We start from the raw sequence: 15,607 nt of genomic DNA, 5'->3' as shown, positions 1-15,607 counted from the left end.
AACCGAATAGGTTTCCATTCCACTCTCACAAAAAAATTTAAGATATTGGTTTCATAATTAACCTGTCCAAGGTGTACCCTGCCTCTCGCCCGGAACGTTAGCTGGAGATAGCCACCAGCACCTTCCGACCCCACTAAGGGACATGGGTGTACAGAAAATGGGTGGATGGATAGATAGTTTCGTAATAAAGCATTAAATCTTCTCTGTAATGACTTTCTGCAAAAGAAATTAGAAATAAATATAAATTCCTGTGCGTTTTATGAATGAGATTTTGAGACAATACACCTCTTTTCAATTGCAACTTCATTAATGTTTTTAGAAAGATATTGTAGAAGAAATCTATTCTATCTTTAAGTTTTAATATAATGAAATTTGGTCTTCTCACAGGATGAAGAGTTAAACTATGATATTAACAATTTAATATCTGGTTAAGTTTTTTATCCACAAAATCCCCTCCATTTTTAAAGTTAAATAATTTTATTTAAGAAAGTGCTTAAACGTTGCAACATCACAAAAGCCTAATTTAAGATTTGAAATTTGTCTTGCATTTGTAACATGTTATTTTACTTTCCTCTGACTATTTTTTATTTCTTCTTTTTCTGCTCAGTTTATCAAACTTGTTACTAATGTGTGCCTTGTCATATTTGAATTTTCTATAAAAACAAAAAAAATAAAACCTTGCCTTTTGTCTCAAACAATCACATGCAGCAATGAATTGTGGGTAATGCACTTCGCTAAAGTCTGCATCGGACACAAAATGGGCGGGGTAAAAGCCAGATGTGTAGAATGTGGGACACACTACGCATTCAAACCCTTTCAAGATGAACGCACATTTGAAGGACACAAGGGCAGAACAAGTGTGAAAGTAGAGTATTAGGACAGGGTCACAGTTGTGAAAACAGATACAGTTTAAGTGTCAGATTGTATGTTCATCTTTTACAGTGTTAGCATGTTTTTAGAATATGGATTTTTTAAAAAGCTCTAAACTTTTTAAATTGCCTTCTTTAAAGTTATACTTTTTTCTTATTCCATAAAAATTCTCATATGCCTGAAAATTCTCAACTTGAAAAATATGGGATTTGATTTAATGCTAAATTTCAACAATAAGATATTATAACTCTCCACATAGGTAAACATTTCACCACAGTTGCAGATCAGTTGTGAGGAACAGAATTGGAAAGAAGGTTCATAAATTCATATTTTATTATTTTTAAAATAATTAGTCATTTTAACTGCTAATTGTTTCTCACTGTTGAGGTGTACTTACAATAAAAAATTATAGACCTCTTATAAACTTAAAAATTGTGGTGTATCAAATATCTATTCCCCACACATAAGTCATAAGTTACTATGAAAATTATATGAATTTCCCAAAGTATTGCACTTAATCACAAAAAAGGTCTTCCTATCATGTCCTTTTTCCAAGGTAAATGAGCACCACTGATGTAAATAAATGGCCAGTAGTTTTCATCCCACATCAGTGTCTGTTCTCAAAAATTATTTAACTGGATCAGATATCATTGTTTTTTGTCCCCACAGAAATTTTCTGTCCCTTCAAATGAGACATTTGTGTTGACAACAACTGACAGAATAATAGTGGATGCTGATAAATTTGGTAAGTAAACCTGTTCATGTTTACAAAACAGAGGAAGACACTAATGAGAACATAGAATATTATTCTTTCACTCATTTCAGAAAAACTGAAAGATGGCACCACCCTCTATCTGCTACAAAAAATAGACCAAGTCCTGCTGTCTTCAGTTGAGGAAGAGATTAACTTTGTTCCTCACTACAACACACTGATTGAAAGTGGGGCAAATGAATACTTTATCGAGGGCCAGAAATCACTGCGTGGGTATTAATGTAGTCAAAGTGGTGATCATACTCTGGGAACAAGAGATACAGCTTAAAACCTTAACCATCTGGTGTTTTTGTGTCATTTCTTTCAGCCTGCGCTCTTGCTGAGCTGGTGGACAATGCTCTTTCAGCAACAGCAAAAAACACTGGAAGCAGGAGTATAGAGATAAGGATGGTTGGTAAAGGTTTTATGTGAATGAATACTTACAAGGCATAATAAATTGTGTATTAACCAAAGTAGAAGCCCCTAAATTCTATTTTAATAATTGTGCATAACTTGTGTTTTTTTCCTTTCCATTCTGGACAGCTTTTTAACAAAACATTGGGGAAGCCTGCTATCATTGTCTTGGATAATGGGTCTGGTATGACCTCCAAGCATCTCAATAACTGGGCTGTTTACAGACTCTCTAAGTTCACAAGGGAAAATAGCACATTTGAAAGGTTGTATTTTTTTAGTTGTTGTTTTGAAAAATATTCAGAAAAAAAAACTTTTCACCAGTCTGTTTAAGAAGAACCCTGATATATTACTTCTTTCTTATTTAATCTAATTTGTGGTGGAATTTAGTGAAGCAGAGGGATATGTTCATCCTGCTCATGTGCCTCGCAGTCTCAACAGTGACATTTCCTTTTTCGGAGTTGGAGGAAAACGAGCGGTTTTCCACATGGGGAATGCTGTGAGAGTAAGTCCATTAGCATTTTTAATTCATTTCAAGAGAGGAGTTAGGACAGTCACTTACATTTCTATATGGTATAGCATACTGATACATCCACTTTCCAAACAAAGTACAAACTTTTGTACTTGACACATTAAAAGAATTACAGATGGGGAAGTAACAGTTATTTTGTTGTATATTTTCATATAAAATGAATCAGTTTTTCTTAAGTCAGCTTAAATGTGTAAAAAAACATACATGGCAAAAAAAAAAGTATACATGTTTTACAATTAACAGATGATCAGCAGACCTCTAGGCTCTCCAGATGTTCATGAGCTGGTTCTATCAAAGGATGAATTCCAGAAAAAAGAACAGAAGAAACAGGACGTTTACAGAAGCAAAATTCTCAACAGGATGGTGAGGGCTTTTACTTTATCAAAGAAAAACAATGATTCTGGAATTGTTGAGATGAACAGGACAATTTCTCCTTCATCTGGCAGCCTGGTGACTTCTCACACATAACAAATGATGAACAATTTCTTCGTACCATCATCGCTGAAGAAACTGAGAAAGAGAGCTTCACTGTGGTTGTCATCACAGGAATATTTCAGGACCACATCAATTACCTGAAAAAGAACTTTAAGGAGTGGACCAGAGAGCTGGCGTGAGTTTACTCATCCACCTGAGATTAAGTCTGTACAAGTCTAATGTGTGGGTCATGGTCATAATGTTTGTTTTTCATGGGTTTCAGTCACATTTATCATTACTACATTCACGGGGTCAATGGAAACTGCAAAGCAGACATCTCTCCAACATCAGATGATTTCCGAAGAATTGACATTGTTGTAAGGCTGATCACAGTAATTCTTACTGGTTTGACAACTTCTGTACGTCTTTAACATACTTTCATGTTCCATTTTCTTTAAATTCATCAGGTGACTTTGTGGGCTTCAAAAAAAAAAGAAAGGATGAATCTCAGAGAAGTGGAAGACGACATGCAGACTCTATTCATAAATGCAGCCAAAGACACATTTGAGTTCAGGGCCACCACTCCAGACAGAGGCATTGTGGAGGGTCTCCTTCGATATCATCCGTTCCTTTATGACAAGGAGACCTACCCTGAGGATCCATTTGTTTATCAAGGTATTCAGATGTGACAGGGCCGTGCAGAGACCTTTGGAGGGGCAGTGGCTCAAAGTTAAAAAGGGGCACATTGAACAAGATCTTTAAACACCGTAAAACAACATAGCAACAACCCATATTAATCAAGAATGTAAAATTTAATTAGATCATTCTATATCATTGTCATCATGTGGGAACAATGCAAAGCAAATTTAATTTGTTTTCCCCGATAGATATAATGTTGCCGTTCGGGGGTTTCTGCTGCTGACAGTGCTGGAGGACTGTGTTGATATGGCACTATAGTTTCTAAACAGATCATAGGAGAGAAGGTCACTAGTTATAAAGTATGTTGTGAAATAACCAAATTTGCTGCTATTTTACTTCCTAGCTAAATAGCTAGGAACTAGCTATTTAGCTTGTTCCTGTTCCTAGTTTCTAGGAACAGGAACAGGTTCCTAGGCAGTTCCTGTTCCTAGTTCCTATCTCCTAGTTCCCAGTTATAGAAGTTAAACAGTCAGATGTTAAACAGTCAGTCAATATCTGTCTGTTAAACCTCTATAACTACTTGGCTGCAGATTGCTTTAAATATCAGAAAAGCTCAGAGGGGTTAACACTATATAATTTTTTGTTGTTGGCACGTCTGAGATCTAGAATTGTAATCAATGCAAAGAAAACTCAGTAGCTGCTGGTAGACCCCTCCAGACATTCAGGGGCCCCTATAAATGGTTCAATTCTAAAACTTTAGCACTCATTTATTGACAATGACAATGCTATTAAATTGATTTAATGCATCAGTAGAGATAAAATAAATACAAATAAATTGTTCATTTAGGATTTAATTAGGACGTTTACTTTGTAAACATGTAAAGAATAATCTTGATAGTTTGATTATTGTGTTACCATGGCTACAATATGGTGATATCTGGAATATTTGTGTTTGAGCTTGGTTTGTTCACAAATACATCACAATAAATAATGCCCAATAATCAGTGATTGATTTTAAGCTTGACCAATTAGCCTGCGCCCACTGTAACAGACTTCCCTAAATCTTCCCTAAAACTGGACATTTAGTCCAGAACTAAGGCAGCCAAACCATTTCTTTGTTTGGGGATGAGGAGGGTTTTTTCCTGCTATTGTGAGGACAAGCCCCAAACCCCTTCCTCTCCTGCGCTTGCCTGAGATGTGTTATAGTTGATAATTCCCTTAGTAAAATGCGTCTCAAAAGATAATTTGGTTTTTTGTTTTAGCTCCTGGTGAGGATGATTATAATAATGAAAGGGAGTCTGGAGCCACAGGTCAAGCAAGAGGAAGGAGGGACATCTTTCAGTGTTTCTGGAACGGACGGCTCATCCCTTACACCGCCATTTCTGGGTATGTATTTATTTATTATGGGAATGATTTTCATTTTTAAGACTATGTTTTTAAATTATTTGTACACTGAGGTATATAGCAGTTTCTCACTTGTGGTTAAAGGGTTTTGGTATTGATTAACTTCATGAGAACAGCTTCAGCAGAACAAAATGGATCACATTACTTTGGTTCGAAATAAAAAATAATGAACCGAATCATAAAAACTAAACCTAAACTTTCAAAAATTAGAAACAAATTGTAAATGGGCACAACAGTAAGGCCTTAGCATAATTGAATGCCCATGTTCGGATTCTTATTCAGAAAAGTATGGAGTTTGTAAATCTTACAGGTTAAAGTATATAAGCTGCAAAATGAGTTTGCAGTTTTCTTGGCTGTAATATTAATTATTTAGTCAACCAGTTATATATCTGTTTATAGCAAATCCATGTTGCCACGATACAATACCATTACATTTTAAACATTTCTCGCTGTTATTTATATCTATCCGGGATTAGAACATATTATCTAGACACTGAAATCCCTGTGATCAAGAATCAATGTGTAAATAAAAGCTTAAATCAAACATGGCAGGTAGAATTAATCATGATAATGTTGCAAGAAGAGCAGCAAATCTATTTCAATTATTTAATAAACATTTCACTAATTAATTAATATATCACAAACTTTTGTTTTAATATTTATTTCATGGTACATTTATATAAGGATTTATGAATATATTTATTCATAAATACATTTATGAATATTTATGAATAAAATATGTCCCTTCTAGGGCTCCATATTTGGGGACCTAAAAAACAAATTGAAAATTTAAATTTAAATATATTTTTTTATATAAGTTATTATCCTGTGTTTTTGTGCGTGTGGGTGTGTTTTTAAATTATTTTTGTGTTCCAGATTTGACTGGTGCCAGAAGAAAGGATTTAAATTACCAGAAGAATGCTATAGCCGCTTTTCTGGGGTGCTTTTCACTGATAGCAAATTTCATGTCAGTGCAACCAAGCTGAAATTCATGGAACTGGAGAAGCAGTTGAAGCAACCGGGCACACATTTCACCCGTATTTGTCCTATTCAGGTAACCATCTGCTTTATTGTCATACTATTTCATATTAGAAACAGTTTTTTGCCATTCATTCAGGTGACCAATTGTTTCTGAATGTTTCACAGAAATGCCCAAGAAGAGGGGACATTCAGAAAGAGTTTACAAACTGGCTACAAAACTGTCACAAGACGCTGGACAAACAGGTGGAGTTTATTGACTACAAAGGAACTGTGAAACGACCAGAAGGGCAGCCCAAGAAAAAGCAACAACCCTGGGCAGTTTTCTCCTCTATTAAGCAACACGGCAGAAGATACAATGCAGGGGACATTGTAAGTGCTTCCTAAATTTTATAGAATAATAATCTAAAGAATATAATAATTTATGTTTTTCTTTGTAAAATGTTTTCCATGCAGGTAATGTTTCAGAAGACACCATCAATACTTTGTGGTACTGTGGTAAAATTCTTTCTGCATGGAAATCATAAAGGAGACACGTTTGCCACAGGCGGAGATGTGGAAATCAAATGTGTAAGGAAATAATCAATTGCTTTTATTAGACTTAGTGATTGAAGTAGTATCTTTGTGTTCTCATTAATTTTAAGAAAATTTAGCTTTGTGGATTATTTTATTTAATTTAATTAGAAAAACACTACAATGGATTTGAGGGGTTTTTAAAGCATTGTATCTTATATTAAGGGTGAAGATAATTTGATATCTTTTGAATTGAGAGAATTTTGTTATATTAACTGATACATCCATTGTAAGTTCTGCATTACTCAGAAATCCAAAGTAATGTTTAGCCCTCTCACAGTCCCAAGTGGACTCTGTGTGTGCTTCTCCAATTCAGGACAAAACAGCAAAGATCATTGAATACTTCAGGTTGATGGGTCCCAACAGCCAAAATAGTCTCAGCAGAAAGAAAAGGAGAAGATAAAGCCATTATAGATGGATAATTCAGTTCAGTGTGTTTATTTATGGGGTATAAACTCTGATCAAATGTCACACTGAGCCTGTTACAAGATAAAGGGATAACATTTTGTAAAGAAACATAATTTGATCAATCCAGTCAGACAGATAGTTGAAGTGTAGTCAAATAGATTTTATCAAAAGTTTCTTTTCTAAGAAAACCCTGTGACCTTATTGTAATTTCTCCCCCTGATTGCAAAAAGGCAAACTCACCATCAACAAGAAAAAACCTCCAACAGCATCTAGTTCAGTATGAGTGGCCATTTGTTTAAGCCAACTTGGGGCTTGGGGAAAAAGATTAGATGGAAAAAAAAAAAAAAACAAGAAGCCGTAGTCCACAAGTACCGAAACCAAAGTTTTTCCCAACAGAAAAACCAACTTCCAAAGTCAGTTGCAGGAGTAACATAACAGCATAATGCAAGTGAGTGTGTGAGATAAAGAATTGTCTTTTCACTGCATGATATGCTCTGTGATATCCTTCATATCCTCATAATAGCTTACCAAAATATTTTCCATTTCTCCTGATAGAGCACGTTTAACTCAGTCAGTTGTTATATATATTTTCTGAAAGATCTAAATTCAGGGATTTGGAGTACATTCTGCTGATAAATTTGGTCTGACTAATAAAATTATTCTTAAAATTCATTCGTGTGGATATGGAACACTCCTCAACATGAATATCGATGTGAAGAGAAAGTTTGCAGCTCAGTTTTTTGACTTGTATATACTTATTTGCAAAATATTAAAAACTTTTTTAAAAATCTAATTTGTAGGAGCCTGAAGGACTTTATGAAGAGATCATCAAGGTCCTACCCATTGCTAAGATTGACAAGACTGCCACAGATGAAAGCATCAAAGATCACATTGAGGATGAAAGGAAGAAGTAAGACAAAAACTAGAGGAAATTTTACTTTTCATAAATGGATTGCTTTTGTAAGGAAATTTGCTGTACTGAAATTGCCACTTTATTTGTTTGTATTTACTCTGGTCTTAATAGGGTGCAGCCTTCTCAGGTTCACAAATTCTTCCTTAAAAATAATTTCTTTGTTTCAGGCTCCCACATTCCCTAAAAGTTAACTGGGCAGAAGGCAATGTTTTGCCTGAAAATGCTGTGTTGCCTGCTGGGACTCCTATTGGTAAAATGTTGTGCTGTCAGCTTATGAATCACAAAATATGATTTTTCAACTCATGCATATTCATCTTCATTTGTGAAACTTCTTCTCAGGACCTCTTGAAGTTGAAATTCTAAACAGTGATGGAGACTCCATATCCTCAAAGATTCAGATGGGGAAACACAGGATAAATCTGAGTGTTTCACTCAAGGTGGTGTTTAATGGTAAGATTATCAAAAAATAAAAATAAAATTCATTTTCACTGTCTTTGGCGTTAAACCAGTTCTTCATCAAATCTAAGTTTGTTAACCTGCATAGTTTTAAAGACAAAACACAAAGACAGTACTGATCCTTTAACTTTCCCTTAGCTCAGCTCTAAGTTTGGAAGTCCGGTTTTATACTTCACTCTATGAAAGTGGGAACCCAAATAATTTGAACAACTATAAGATGATCTCTAAGCTGTCTGTACAGGAGTCTTCATCAGTGGTGGAGAAAGTACTCAAACAATGTGAATACATAAAAGTACAAATACAGACAAAAATGTACACTAGTAAAAGTAGAAGTACCATATTAACATTTTTACTTGAGTTAAAGTAAGAAAGTACTGACTTTTACTTTTAAAGCATTAAAAGTAAAAGTACTTGCTGAATGTATTACCTAATGGCTACTACAATATTGTTAAGTGTACCTATCGTATTTAATTTTAATACATCAGTAATGTGCTATTTTAATGAACAGTACTACAGATAAATCATGTTTTTATTGTGTTTACTCTCTGAAGCAAAGTTAGATTCAGGTTTGTGATTCTGTTCATCAGGATTTCAGAGATGACCTGCATCACTCTAGTAGTCCTTAGCTACAATCATTTTCAATAAATTAGAATATTTATGAAAAGTTAATGTATTTCATTATCTCAGCTCACAAGTTAAATGCATCATACATGATTGATTTGCTTCAAACTCTTTTAAAGCTTTTATTTGTTAATGATGATGATTTGTTGCTTACAGTTATTGAAGCAACATTACAAATTCTGATTAGATTATAGACAAATAAAAAAACTAGACATTTGAGTCAAAAGAAAAGTGTTTAATACCTCACTTGTTTTCAAAATCTGACAAACTAGCCTCATTGTTTGTCAGATTCTAATTTATTGAATAAGACTGTAATTCTTAATATGAGATGAACATTATTCACATGACGCTAGCATTAATTCAATAACCAGGATGTGGAGGAGTTTAACATTGCCTGGGACATTCATGGCAGGAGACACTGCGCTCCATGTTCCCCAGACTGCTTATAACAATTTAATTTTGTTTTCTTATTGCAGTCGATTTCAATGAGAAGCTTGGTAGAATTACATAAAACTTCACTAACCCAAATCAATGCCCAAAGGTCAGATAGTGTTTAGCAACTGAACTTACCTTGATATGTTTTTTTCAGATTTGATGGTAAATTTTTGAAATCTAGAAGTTTATGCTTTCTGGGAAGGCAAAGGTGGCACCGGAATCTCCAGGAGTCATTTTTTGACCCAGTTACCTCAACTAAATGTTTTAAATAAGGTCATGGGTGACGCAGGTCTTCTGGATGACTACCATTTGTGAACTCCATTTTGGCTGTTAATGATTTTGCAGGTGCTGCGTACCCGCCTTGCTCTTCTTGAGGGAGGGTCTAACAGTACTTTCCCACTTTGCAGTGGTTCAGTGGACCATTTCCCCTCTCACCATTGATTACATTCAAATTAATGAACAAATCAAATAAGCACAATGTGACTTGGATATAACCTGTAACATAACGCTTTATAGAAATGCAGTGAAGTTGAAATTGAAAGTACCCACGATTAAATCTGCCTAAGTAAAGTACAGATACATAAAAAATGTACTTAAATACAGTCACAAAGTAGTTGTATTTGTACACGTCCCATCCAATGAAGTACTTGTACATCCCACCACTGGTCTTTATTTAGTGAACAACTGAAAGACTATGGTATTTTTAACTAACTTTCAGTCAGGTATTAGAGTAAGACATAGCACTGTTACAGCAACTTTAGAAATATTCAATAATTTAATTGGTGCTGTAGATAGAAATAAGCTCTCAATACTCTCAAAAGTCTTTGACTCTCTTAGCAATCCAATGAAAGGTTTGAAAACTATTTGTCCAGCAAGTCATAGTGTGTTGAGGTGGAAGGTCTTTTTTCCACTTCTCTTCATGTATTCAATATCCGTAGCCTTATTTGATATTGTCTCATAGACACATAATTTCCAACATTGCAGCATGTTTCTTATTTGTAAGACAAGTTAAGAGACAGGAGCAAAGACAACATGAGAACACAAGGACGGAAAGAAAGAAGGAAAGTAGGGATGAAGAGAAGAATGGAAGGAAGCAGGGAAGGAAGGAGGATATTTTGTGAGAAATGTGGATATGTTGAAGTTATACTTTGAATGGTTTATTTATGTGCTTTCTTGTTTGTTTTTGTGCTAAAGAAGATGAAGTTCTTTCTAACACTGCCCCCTATATAGCTGGGAAAGGACACTGCTTCAACAAATTTGGTTTGTTTTCTTTTTTAGTTTTATATTATTGATAACTCAAGACTCCATTTTCATTTATTTTTTCACTCAAAGTCACTAATGTGTTCTATGCTCTGCAGAAAACTTCCGCACATTGGGGAAGTACACACTGACTCTATCTACTGTGTTAAATGACAACATTACCACAGTTTACGGTGGCAGAGAGCTTCCAAAATACAAGCACGAGTTTACTATCCAAGGTAAAATTAATGTGTGCTGCCAGTTTATAAGAAACCTTACTAAATTTTGATATCCTTTATATTTACATCTAAGTGATTTTTGTCTCTTTAGAGGGAGATGCAGAGAGCTTTTCTGTTGGGGAGCTGAGTTCCTCTTTACGTGTGGGAGAGCCGTTTGACATTCCTCTGCAGATGAAAGACTGTTATAACCACCCAACAAAACCTCCTCCCAATATCAAACCTGCTCTTCAAAGCACGTGGGTCATTAATCAGTATTTACAGATTTTACTTATTAGTTCAGTCAGTATTTAATTTTTATTCTGTCACTTTGTCATCACTTTGTCCTTTAGCGATCTGGAACTGAGTTATGAGACGACAACTTGCAGTGGGGTCTTGTTAACCATCCAAGGTGTCAAAGCCAAGGGAAAACTCCTAAACTCCGCCATGTTCGAGGTAGTTTCCTTGTTGGTTGAACGTCACTGCAATAAATTATCACACCCCAACACAGTGATGGTTCAAAGGGGTTACAGAGAAAGAAAGGAATGTAACGTCAGATGAGAAACTAGGGAAGTTATAAATATGTGGCTTTGTTCAAACTGACATCTTTCCTTCAATATTTTCAATATTATTGCCATTGCATTTTTGTCTAAAGTGCATAACCTGAGGTGTTTAAAACAACTGTCTCAGCTGTGTGTTTGTTTGGAAAAATAATAATAGCATATTTTTTTTCAGAGTTATGACCTGAAAGTGACACTCCCTGGACTTAAAGATGACACACAGACCACGAAAATCTCTCTTCATCCTGGTAAGACTGCTTTTATTAATAATTCATAGTCTGTTACCTTTTTTATGGATGCTTCATGTGTTTTAGTCTTGTTACACTGTCTGTGTGTCCTTAAATAAAAAGGTCCTGTTCCATAAATAAAAGAAACACAAATTCTTGAAAACACCTGCTTCAATGACATTTCTGTTTGCACTCCCTTTATACTGTTTTGCCGTTTCTGTCAAAGAATGAATCAATGGTTCAATTAAATTTAAAATCTTAGGAAATCCCCATTCACTTCTTGTGAAATCAAAAACAAACCCAGTGGAAGTGGAGAATGGAAACCCGGTGAGCTTTGAGATTGAAGTCCATGATGAGGCTGGGAACATCACTCGCTTCCCCGGACTGGAAGTTCACTGCCAGGTATGGACATATGCTGACAACCATGAAGGTTACAGAAATTCCTCAGCTTTAGATTTATGTTTGCTGTTTGTCTTGTTTTACAGATTCCTGGGCTCCTTTTGATGACAAAAGACTGCAGCGCAGGAAAAGCTGAGCTTGTGACAAAGCCTGTAAAAGAAAAAATTGTCAATGGAGAACCGCAAATACTAGAAGCTAGATTTGAAATACCTGTAAGTTAAGGAAAAAATATCCCAGCAGTATTCTCAGTTTCCGAGTTTGCTCATCTTTTCACTGTTTTCTGTTAGAGTCAGAAGCAGGTTGCACCAGTGACTAGACAGCTGATGGTCATGCCCAGCAAGCAGATCTCGCGGATGGAGCTTTTCTCTCAGGGCGAGGAAGAGCTGGTGTTGAAGAACAATGAAAAGATAAAGTGGCAAGCCGGAGGAGTGCTGGAGAAGCTGTTTTACAAGCTGTATGATGAGGCTGGAAGAGAGGTCCCAATTACTGCTGAAATTGCCTCCAATATTAAGGTGTGTTAATGTATTGCTTATATTGTAATTCTTAAGGCCACTTCTTTTCTGTGTCTTTCTGTGCCCCTATTGTTGAATGTATGCTCTCTGTCTGTTTAAGGTTACCTGGGGAACAGATGTTGATCAGAGAAATCTAGTAAACGGCAGGCTACCAGATCTACAGATTCCCACCCATGTGGATGAAGAACACCTGTACCAAGTCTCCTACCAGGAAAAGAAAGTTTCCTTCTGCTTCAAAATTGTGTAAGCTCAACTCTATGGTTGTGATGTTGTTTCTGAAAGAACTTCCAGGCTTTACTGAAAAGAAGTACATTGAGAAGAATGCAAGTTAATGTGTGTTCCTGCTAAGTACATGTACAGTATATTTCGGACAGTGGGGGTGTTAATGGAGGTATATTATACAAAATTCACATTTTACACATTTTGTTTCTCCATTTGGGTTTCTACTGCTTCTAAAAGCAACTCAAGCGTTTAAAAAAACCCACCCAGCTGTTTTTTTGGCAATAAGTTAATGTTTTTTGGTGTCTGGAAAATTAGCCATTTCATAAACCTCCGAATCAGCAGGCACTGCCCCTCATCTAACAACCACTGTGAGCCCAGCCCATTACCTAGCAACTCTAGTGAAGTCTAGCCTGTCATTTACCAAGCCAAGCTTGCTAAGTGACAATAAGTCACTAGCCTTATTGACAGGCTAGTGACTGTCAATAAGTCACTAGCCTTATTGACAGGGTAGTGTCAATAAGGCTAGCCTGTGGCTACTGACAATAAGTCACTAGCCTTATTGACAGGCTAGTGACTATCAATAAGTCACTAGCCTTATTGACTAAGGCTTAGAAGATTATTTTTAAATCTTCTAAGCCTTAGAAGATTTAAAAAGAGAAAAAAAGAAAAACAAAAAAGTTTCATGACCTTTACTGCTTTAGTTCTGGAAAAAAAAAATATATTCCATATTGTCCAGATCTTATTCAGCTAAAAATCAGAGCTACTGGGAAACCTTCATGACGTTTGCAGAAGAAAGAGAGACTGGTTGTGCTTTGTTGTTTGTCAAGCAACTTATTGGCTAGTGACAATAAGTCACTAGCCTGTCACTTATTGTCACATTTACAGTTGTAAATGTTTTATCATTTACAACTGTAAATCGTAAAACCATGCTGTACAATGGCTGCTGGAAAAGATAAGTGTTTTGTTGATTCACCAACCTGAAACCTCTTGTTGCATTCTTGTTGGTTGTGCCGGAGGCTTTTCTCATGCTTTTCAAAGATACATGTTTGTGCAGTTGTGCATCTATTTGCAGTAATTTTCACGTGCAAATGTAAATGTTGAGTTGGGGGGTATGGCCTACATCAGCTCATTTCGATTTAAAGTGACTAGAGGCCCTAAAACAGCTCGTTCTGAAAGGAGATCAAAATAAGCAGAACTGACCAGACTAACTTTCATTATCTAAGAATGATTTTGTGCAAAAAATGAAAAAACATATTTTGCACAGCCCTTACACATAAGCTAAACTGTTCAAGGACTCTGTTTCCAACCCATTTTTATTAAACTTACAGTGGTGTGAAAAAGTGTTGGCCCCCTTCCTCATTTCCTGTTTTTTTGCATGTTTGTCACACTTAAGTGTTTCGGAACATCAAACCAATTTAAACAATCGTCAAGGACAACACAAGTAAACACAAAATGCAATAATGTGTTTATTATTAAAGGAGAAAAAAAATCCAAACCATCATGGCCCTGTGTGAAAAAGTGATTGCCCCCTGTTACAACCCCACCCTAAAATTCCTATAGTAAATTCTGGCACTGGGCTTTAACATAAAACGAAAAAAAGTAATCCGAACAGTTGATAAGTAAAAAAAAGTATAATTTATTTTACAATCCTGATAAAAACAACAGCTACAGGCGAAAAAAAAAAAAAACACAGGGTAGCTTAAGGCTTCAGGGTCTCCAAGGCCAAAATAATAAACAAAACACCCCCTTATAACTGTAAAATAAAACAACCACTTTCTAAAGAAGAACTAAAAGAAAATACAAAACCTAAACTCCCTTACTAACCAAAACCAGGAGAAAACGGGTTACAACAAAAATGGCAGAGAACCCCTACCAGCTTCCACCTTGGAACAAAAACATGTCTTAGACAATTGGTCAGAGTTGCTCACAGCAAACTCAGGTTAATTCACACACACACACAGTCAGCTCTCAAAGATCACAGGTCTAGCCCAGGACAAACAAAGGAGGGGATCTGGCATCTCCAGCTTGCTGCTTATATAGGGCGGCTGACGAGCCCCAACACACTTCACCTGCAGTAATCAGGCAGAACTGAAACAGAAAAACATAGGGCTCTCTCAGAAAGGGAGCCCCTAGAGGTCAGTGACCGTAACACCCCCCTTGTTAAAATATTCTATAACTGTGGTTTTTAACACCTGAGTTCAATTTCTCTAGCCACAGCCAGGCCTGATTATTGCCACACCTGTTTTCATCAAGACATCACTTAAATAGGAGCTGCCTGACACAGTAAAGTCCACCAAAAGATCCTTAAAAGCTACACATCATGCCGAGATCCAAAGAAATTCAGGAACAATTGAGAAAGACAGTAATTAAGATCTATCAGTCTGGAAAGGGTTATAAAGCCATTTCCAAAGCTTTGGGAATCCAGCGAACCACTGTGAGAGACATTATCCACAAATGGCAAAGACATGGAACACTGGTGAACCTTCCCAGGAGTGGCCGGCCACCCAAAATTACCCCAAGAGCGCAGCGGCGACTCATCCAAGAGGTCACAAAAGACCCCACAACAACATCCAAAGAACTGCAGGCCTCACTTGCCTCAGTTAAGGTCAGGGTTCATGCCTCCACCATCAGAAAAAGACTGGGCAAAAATGGCCTGCATGGCAGAGTTCCAAGAAGAAAACCACTGCTGAGCAAAAAGAACATTAAAGCTCGTCTCAATTTTTCCAAAACACATCTTGATGATCCCCAAGACTTTTGGGAAAACATTCTGTGGACCGATGAGACAAAAGTGGAACTCTTTGGAAGGTGTGTGTCCCATTACATCTGGC

At 36.2% G+C, this 15,607-nt stretch overlaps 1 protein-coding gene across 1 annotated transcript in view; it reads left to right on the top strand.

Annotated features, from left to right (window-relative positions):
* Positions 1-1,410: 1,410 nt before the first annotated feature.
* The window catches only part of LOC106945077 (structural maintenance of chromosomes flexible hinge domain-containing protein 1-like), a 41,131-nt gene continuing 26,934 nt past the window's right edge, over positions 1,411-15,607 (top strand). Inside the window, exons 1-24 of the mRNA XM_015028508.1 lie at positions 1,411-1,426; positions 1,950-2,032; positions 2,165-2,298; positions 2,423-2,537; positions 2,808-2,927; positions 3,011-3,174; positions 3,262-3,355; positions 3,446-3,653; positions 4,880-5,003; positions 5,898-6,075; positions 6,168-6,371; positions 6,456-6,569; positions 7,781-7,890; positions 8,061-8,143; positions 8,233-8,343; positions 10,600-10,665; positions 10,764-10,883; positions 10,975-11,119; positions 11,213-11,315; positions 11,595-11,667; positions 11,909-12,048; positions 12,132-12,257; positions 12,333-12,557; positions 12,658-12,800. Coding sequence (XP_014883994.1) covers positions 1,411-1,426; positions 1,950-2,032; positions 2,165-2,298; positions 2,423-2,537; positions 2,808-2,927; positions 3,011-3,174; positions 3,262-3,355; positions 3,446-3,653; positions 4,880-5,003; positions 5,898-6,075; positions 6,168-6,371; positions 6,456-6,569; positions 7,781-7,890; positions 8,061-8,143; positions 8,233-8,343; positions 10,600-10,665; positions 10,764-10,883; positions 10,975-11,119; positions 11,213-11,315; positions 11,595-11,667; positions 11,909-12,048; positions 12,132-12,257; positions 12,333-12,557; positions 12,658-12,800 — 2,999 coding nt within the window. The remainder of the gene's footprint in view (positions 1,427-1,949; positions 2,033-2,164; positions 2,299-2,422; positions 2,538-2,807; positions 2,928-3,010; positions 3,175-3,261; positions 3,356-3,445; positions 3,654-4,879; positions 5,004-5,897; positions 6,076-6,167; positions 6,372-6,455; positions 6,570-7,780; positions 7,891-8,060; positions 8,144-8,232; positions 8,344-10,599; positions 10,666-10,763; positions 10,884-10,974; positions 11,120-11,212; positions 11,316-11,594; positions 11,668-11,908; positions 12,049-12,131; positions 12,258-12,332; positions 12,558-12,657; positions 12,801-15,607) is intronic.

Source organism: Poecilia latipinna, unplaced genomic scaffold (assembly GCF_001443285.1).
Source record: "Poecilia latipinna isolate Pla-1442-1.1 unplaced genomic scaffold, P_latipinna-1.0 Scaffold127, whole genome shotgun sequence".
Lineage (NCBI taxonomy): Eukaryota > Metazoa > Chordata > Actinopteri > Cyprinodontiformes > Poeciliidae > Poecilia > Poecilia latipinna.
Note: the sequence above shows the minus strand (reverse complement) of the source record. Positions and strands in the feature narration are given on the sequence as shown.